General features: G+C 33.7%; 1 protein-coding gene across 1 annotated transcript; it reads left to right on the top strand.

Moving 5' to 3' along the window:
• Positions 1-432: 432 nt before the first annotated feature.
• Positions 433-2,406, top strand: HELRODRAFT_178294 (hypothetical protein; the record flags this gene model as incomplete). Its single annotated transcript, XM_009026430.1, has 2 exons — positions 433-634; positions 2,297-2,406. 2 exons carry the CDS (start codon positions 433-435, stop codon positions 2,404-2,406), a joined length of 312 nt encoding a protein of 103 aa, XP_009024678.1.
• Positions 2,407-8,494: the final 6,088 nt, after the last annotated feature.

Raw genomic sequence — 8,494 nt, 5'->3', positions numbered from 1 at the left:
TATTCATCCTTCAAAAAAATTTTTCATTCATTCATTCTTTGTTTTCATTTTTACGTTCAAAGCATATATTTTATTTATTTATTTACAAAAAATTATTTTATTTTATTATTTTTAATTATTATTTCATTTTGTACATCCTCTTACAATGCATTTGTTTTTTTATTTTTTTATTTCACTTATTTCATCATCTAATTATGCATTCTCTCGGTTCATATTATTATCTTTCATTCATTCATTCATTCATTCATTCATTTGTTCGTTCGTTCGTTCGTTCGTTCGTTCATTCATTCATTCATTCATTCATTCATTCATTCATTCACTCACTCATTCATTCATTCGCTTATTCAATCATCCCTCCATCCACTAATTTCACTAACAACCGAACTTCAAACAGCTGTCGGATGCCCTCGTCCCAACCATCCACACACAACAATGGAGTACCTCACCGCATCATCATCATCGTCGTCGTCGTTATCATCATCAGGATCTCCATCATCATCATCATCATCACCGCATATGACGTGGCAAGATGGCGACAGTGCCGCCATTTTCTGCCAGTCGACGGGCGACACGTGGTACCTGACCTGCCATGGCGATAATTGGGTCGGTCACGTGGGAAACTGCTCGGAAGTAGGTCAGTTGGGGTCAAGGTCAATATTAGGGGAATAAGGTCGTTTTGAAGTTAAAGGTGAAATTTAATTTAAGGACCTTTTGTTATTTATTGATGATGATGTAGTTTTAAAAAATTTTATTTTTGGCTTGACATTTTTAGTAACTCGTGATTTGTATGAAATTTCTTTCATTTTTATGTTTTTTTTAAATTATTTGCATAAACGCGCAATATTTTGCCGAATTTTTACCAGTTTCTACAGATAGATTCAATGGCTTGGTACCTTGGTTCGACTGCAAACAAAAACATTATACGCACATCAATTTTTATTCACCGCAAAAATCAAACATAGACAAATTTCTCAAGTTATAAATGCGTTTCATTCCGTCATATCGTTATTCTAGACCTGTTTGTGTCATTTTTAAACATACATTTTAACAAAACGAAAAAACTTTGTCGTCACCAAAACTTTTTCTACTACATCTACCCCTCTGAGCTGGCTCTAAAAGAAGATGGGCGGTCATTTGGTATCTGCCCCGTAACGTTTAAAAGACCCCTTAGAAAGTTATAAATTTGAATTGTAATAGAAACCGAATGTTATATTGCCCGGGTCTTAAAATGGTTCTAAGGTTCTCGATCACCACCAACGCTACTACTACTACTGCTGCTGCAACGTTTACTGCTACTACTACTACTACTACTACTAACTATGCGACTACCACTACCAATAATGATAATAAGAAAAGTGAGAAACAACACTAACAACATGCCTCTCTCTTTCTCTTCCTCTCTTTCTCACTCTCTCTCTCTCTCTTTCTCTCTCTCTCTCTTTCTCTCTCTCTCTCTTTCTCTTTCTCTCTCTCTCTCTCTCTATTATTTAGTATCTTTTTTTGTCGCTCCGGGACCAGCGAACTTTTAAGAAAACAAAAGCATATTCATAACGTTGAATCATGTGCTTTCCTTAACCTTAATCACTGGCCGTCAAGGCGCCTGACATCTGGCGATTGTTATTTACGCGGCAGTCCGTGATTTTTGTTTTTTAAAATCCGGAGATTTAAAATTTTTTGTTTTTTGAAAATTTGTTTGGAAAATATGGAAGAAAACAATTTAAATAGTTGTTTAAAACGTGAAATTTGTTAAAGTAGCTTGGGTAGATGTGCGTTTGTGTGTGTGCGTGCGTGTGTGTGCGGGCGCGCGAGTGTGTGTACGTGTGTGAGTGTGTGTATTTGTGTGAAAAACAAACTAATTCGAAATGAAATTAGGATAAAAATTTTCTTAATTTGTAAAATGAATTCACCACGCATCTAATTCTGAAATACCAGTGCATCACGTGCCAATGGCTAATTCAGTCCAGCATCCATTTTGTAGAAATTTTTATCAGGCATTTTTATCTAGAGACCACACACACACACAGACACAAAATACAAAGTACACAATATAATACTTTTAAATTCCATACAAGGCGACTATAAAATTACAAAAAAAAATAAAGGAAGATACAAGACAAACAAGAAAATACCAAAAAACACAAAAAAAATTAAACAAACCAAACCATTCAAATGTCATTATAAATACCTTGTAATACAATACATTACAATAACACAAAAACAATATACATAGCCGCGCACACAAACTTGTGTTCAAAATTATACACACACACACACACACACACACAAACGAACAAAGCCTCACGTGATCTGAGTGACGTCATTACGATCAGTTCGGGATTAACGGGTTGTTGTGATGTGCCGGGCGTCTGTCGTGTGTGTGTGTTTGCTGAGGTGTGGAAGTTTTGAAGAGTGTTTTGTCAATAGTGTATAAGATGTACGTGTGGTATCTCTTTGGGTATTATTTTTGTGTGTGTTGTTGTGTGTTGGGATTGGTGTGTGTGTGTGTGTTTGTTTGTGGTGTGTGTGTATATGTGTGTGAGTTTGTGGTCTTTCGTACGATGTGTTTGTTTGTTTGTTGTATCTCTTTGGGTATTATTTTTTTGTGTGTTGATGTGTGATGGTATTGGTGTGCGTGCGTGTGTGTATGTGCGTGTGTGAGTACTGAGAATGAATAATAATAATAATACTAATAATAATAATAAAAAAAATAATGAATATAGAACAAGTGTCTTTCTTGTTATTTAATACATCTCCGAGTGTCTATTTGGCAGAAGAATGATTTAATGGAAGTAATATATTATACCAGCCCTGCCTACTGCATTTGTCATCTCGACTCATTCATTTTCTCGTTCAGTCGTTCGTTCTTCATTCATTCATTCATTTATTCATTCATTCATTCATTCATTCATTCATTCATTCATTCATTCATTCATTCATTCATTCATTCATTCATTCATTCATTCATTCATTCATTCATTCATTCATTCATTCATTCATTCATTCGTTCATTCATTCATTCATTCATTCATTCATTCACTCACTCACATACACACTCACTCACTCATTCATTCATTCATTTGTTTTGTTTCCTTTCCCTATCGTTTTTTTGTTCGTTCATTAGTTCTTACATTCATTCATTTATTAATTTGCATGATTGTTTAATCTATCAAAAAACCATTCACCGATTAATTATCTCATTAATTTATTCATTCATTCACTCATTTATTCATTCATCCATCCGTCTATCCATTCATCCATCCATCCATTCACCAAACCATCCACACATTCATTCATTTATGTGAATGTATATTTATTCAATCCATTAATCAAAGATGAATTTATTTACAGAGGCAACAACTTTCCATCCATCTATATTTTTTTGTTATCCAATCCAAACACTGACACACACGCACACACATACATAGACACACACATAAACACACACACACTTAAGCGCACACACACACACATACCTACGTGCGGGTATAAACAATGGTTGCAAAATCCAATATGGACTCTTTAAATTAATTGAACGGTATAAATTGAATAAATAAATAAATAAATATATATATATATATATAGAGAGAGAGAAAATAACGAAGGCATATAATAAATATTATTCAATCATTTGCATACTGAAAGGCACACATACACACACACACATCCACTTACACATGGATGTGTAAGTAAGTGGATGTGTGTGTGTGCGCGTGTGTGTGCGCGGGCGTTCCGGAAGCAATTAAATTAGTGAAAAATGCAAAAACATTCAGGTATTTTTTTCACTTTTAGCAACTTTTTTGTAAATTTCTAACTTTCATTACTCTCCGTGAATATTTCATCCATTTATTTCAAATATTTTCCCGCTTCTCGTTATAAATTCCAAATCTGTTGTTGAAATTTTAGTAGATAATTAAATTTATCTATTTAATTATAGTTCTTTAGACATATATTGTTATATAATTACTGTTTTTTAAACCATTTGGAAGCATTTTTCACAGATAAAAGTTTATTTATAATAAATAATTTGAGTCTAATTAATTTCTAATTGAAGTGAAATGAATTTCAGACCAAGGGATGTCCTTATTGGACGAAAGCAGTAACAAATTAACGGGGAATAAAGAGCTAACTAACGGTCAGATTAGTATTTTTATAATTATAACAATTAATTATTAATTAATAATGTATTAATTAAATGATTAATATTAATTAATTAATTTATAATGTATTAATGATTAATATTATAATGTTGTCTCAATTGCTAACAGGCTTTTTGTGTAATAATATAAGTTGATAAAATAAAATAATAATAAGAACTATTATTATTATTATTATTACTATTATTATTATTATTATTATTATTAAACTCATTCGAAATAACGCCTATTGGTTTTTACAATAATTTTAATTTGTCACTGTTTAAAGTTCCATGGCTGTTATAATTTAATGATAAATTGATAAACACTGTTATAAGATTATCGTATGACATTTACTGTGACAGGAACAAGCTATGATGCTAATTAAATATATTTCACCGTTCTGCACTTAACTTCACAATGAGCAAAATGGTCTTAACCTTTAATATTATTTTATACAATTTTTAAAAATTTTATCATTATATATATATTTTTTTATCTATATATATATATTTTTATAATTGTCTGTTTTTTTATGGTGAAAAATAAAAGATGTTCCCATTATTATTATTATTATTATTATTATTATTATTATTATTACTATTAATTTCCTGGACATATTTTCAACCGAATGACGTAAAAAAAATTTTTTGTTCTTGCCTAATTGGGTCACTAATTAACAAATGATTGAATGAGTGAACGAAGGAATGAATGATTGATTCATTGAATGAATTAATGATTGCAGTAGTAGTAGTAATAGTAGCAGTAGTACCAGTAGTAGTAGCAGTCGTAGCAGCAGCAGTAGCAGTAGTAGTAGTAGCAGTAGTAATAGTAGTAATAGTAGTAGTAGTAGTAGTAGTAGTAGTAGTAGCAGCAGTAGTAGTAGTAGTAGTAGTATTAGTAGTAGTAGCAGTTGTTGTTGTTGTAAACAAACAAACATTAGTGATTGTAGAATTAGCAAAAATCTATCTATAAATTAATGAATGATTGAATGAATGAGTATAAATGATTGACAGGTGCTATAGCGGCCGTATTGGTAGGCGTGGCCACCGGATTTACCATAGGGATGTTTCTCTTGTTTGCCATCATACTTACTAAAAAAAGGTTCGGTATATTTTTTTACCTATGTATTTTTTATCTATGTAGTCTTGGTGTTTCTTTCATATCTATGTACGTTCGGTATTTTAGCTCTATGTAGTTTTAGTATATTTTTTTTATCTATGTACGATTGGTATTTTTTTATCTATGTAGTTTTGGTATTTTTTGATATCTATGTAGTTTGATCCAATAATGAATCGCACAAAGTTTTTCTACATATACCTGTTTTTTCAGCTTTCATTTTTATTAATTATTAAGTTGGTTCTTTCTATCTTTTGTTTCTCTATCTCTCTCATCTCTCTTTCTCTCTCTCTCCCTCCCTTTCTCTCTTTCTCTCTCTCTCTCTCTCTCTCTCTCTCTCTCTCTATCTCTCTCAACTTTCGCTTTCTTTCTTTCTTTTGAGTTTCCATTAGTCTTTCCTTCTCAGTTCTTAATTCAGATTCATTTACTTCATTGAATTTTCAAAAAAAAAATAAATTTGTTAGTACGAACTTATGCTACTAACCTTGTTGTGAGTTAAAATAAATAAAACAAACACAATTCAGGCGTAATAAAATATTATCTTTATTCTCACGTGAATCTCCAACCGTTTCGTTTACAAGCTATCAGGAAAAAGGAAAGAAGTCGAGAGAGAAGCAAAGACATAAAAATTAACATAGATTAGATAACATTGAAATTGCAATAATCTTTAATAATAATTTATATGTGAGATAGTTTATAAAAGAATGTTTGATCCCTACAAATTCTTCCAATTTTTCATCTCATTCCATTAAAAAGTTTCAAATGATTTTTGAAAAAAAAAAATTTAATTTTGAAAAAAAAAATCGAAATTAATTTCACGGAATAAATTGAGGCAATTTTTAACTTTTTATCATCAGCATCGTCGCCATTTCTGTACCTTCATCATCATCTTCATCAGCAGCAGAGGCGGCAGTGGTAGCTTCTTCATTGTCATTGTTGTCATCGTCATCAGCATCATTAACAACAACAATAAGTGCGACTATGACAGAATTAACAACAATCATACAATCATAACATCGAACCAAATGCAATCAACATTGTAGAAGAAAAATTGAAATAATTTCCAAACCAGCATAAACAACAGCAATTATTTTCAAACATAAACAACGTTTAAACGCGCGCAACAACAAAAAAAACACCAACATCAGAAAATAAATAAACAACAATACACCAGTGACAACAAAAACCATGGACAACAAAACGCCATAAATAACAAAAAACTCCAACGACAACAAACCACCATAGAAAACAGATCACCATAGACGACAAAACAGCAGAGATAACAAAGCGCGTAAAATCGCTTCTATTTTCGCTCGCTCATTCAAGAGAAATTTTCTAGCGCCTCATTCAAATAAACATCAATTTGCGACAAATGTTAAAATGCGCCATCTCTCGAGCAATTGATGTAGCATTAATTTCAAATCCCCTATAGAGAACCATTGAATCCCAATCTTCTTCCGGTTTCCGCTGCTGCTGTTGATGCTATTGTTATTGCTTTTGCTATTTCTGTCATTACAGAACCACTTCTGTTGCTGCTACAGCTGCTTCTGTTGCTACCACTGCTACTTCTCATACTGCTACTTTTATCTTTGTTACTGCTACTGATATTTGTTACCGTTACATTCCCAAACATTCAAGATCAGTACTTTCAAATGGTTGAATGGGCGGTTAGTTGATTGGTGGAATGATTTTTAAATTTTCCCAACAGTTACAATAACTCTCGGTGTTGCAGTAACTCTAGCGGCATGTTTCACAACAACAACAACACAAACCGCCTAGCAGCGGCAACTTGCAACAACAACCACAACTACTTCACAATGGCGACCACACTCGGCAACACTTTCTGCAACAAAAAAATGTTGCAAAACTACCGAAACGAACTTGTGGAGCAGAAAATTGACCTCTTTGATATCAAAAAACAATCGTTAATTAGCAACATCAACAGCAACAAATTCAACAATGACAACAACAAATTCTGCAACAGCAACGTCATTATCAACAAAAACGCCATCAACAGCAACAAAGATGACGTCACCAAATTGTCAGTAGGCAAGGTTGTTGACGTCGGTGAAACAAAAATAAACAACGACATGACATCATCAACATTTTCAACGGCGTCAACAATCATCGGCAGTTTGAATTTTGTTGAGCAACAACATCAGCAACAACAACATCAACAACATCAACAAAAACAGCAACAAAATGTTTTGCAACTGCAACAACTGCAACAACAACGTCTAAATGTTGAATCTCCGCTAAGCTTGAACCCGAAATGCAAAAACGTCATTTTCACACCAATCATCACCAACACTTCCGCACTGACCATCTCCCTTTCTCCTTCTCCGCATCATCTCGCCGGTCAACAGCACCCCTCTCACCAGCATCAACATCTCCTCCAACAACAACAACTGCAACATCGGCAACACTATCCAGTGCATTTCTTGTTTTCGACTCCAGCGACTGAGCCAATAAAAAGACGCAACAGCAGCAGAAGTAACGACAGCCGCCACCACCACGACGACGAANACAGTTGTGTCGCTATCGAAAACTGCTGCAACATTCCATATAGAAACGACAACAACAACATTGGCAACAATTTTTTTGCCACGTGTTGCGCGAGCCACACAAATTGCAACAATTGTTGCGATGTCGTCAACGCCGACAGCAACATTGTCATCAACAATCCTCTCCCAGATTTTCTATCAACTTGTAGCAGCAGCGAGTGCATCGAATGTTGCCAGTGCTCAAAAAGTGCACTGCTTGTAGCGGCAAACTTATCTCAACATGTTGACAACACACCATGTGTTGCAACGACATCTGCCAACAACAACATCAACAACAGCAGCAGCAACAACAACAGCAATAATATCATTTGCGTCGAAGACTCATTTATTCGGCGAAAGTTCTCAAACTCATTTGATGAAAACTCCGAGGTTGAAGAAATTTTTGAAACGCAACAAACGAAACAAAAACATTATCAGCAGCAACATTCACAACAACTTCAACAACAGCAACATCAACAACAACAAAAAAAAACACCACAGCAACAACATCTCGTACCGGATACTCACAGCGCTCAGATCAGCCAGAATAGGACGGCAAACAATTACAACCTCTGCGATTGTTCAACCAATCTCAACAACAAATTCAACAACATTTGCAACAATAACAACAACATCAACAACAGCAACAACAACATCATTTTCGATGACGACAACAATAAAACCAATTGATAAAACGTC

Source organism: Helobdella robusta (genome assembly GCF_000326865.2).
Source record: "Helobdella robusta unplaced genomic scaffold HELROscaffold_47, whole genome shotgun sequence".
NCBI lineage: Eukaryota > Metazoa > Annelida > Clitellata > Rhynchobdellida > Glossiphoniidae > Helobdella > Helobdella robusta.
The sequence above is the reverse complement of the archived record's forward strand: the minus strand, read 5'-3'. Positions and strand labels throughout refer to the sequence as shown.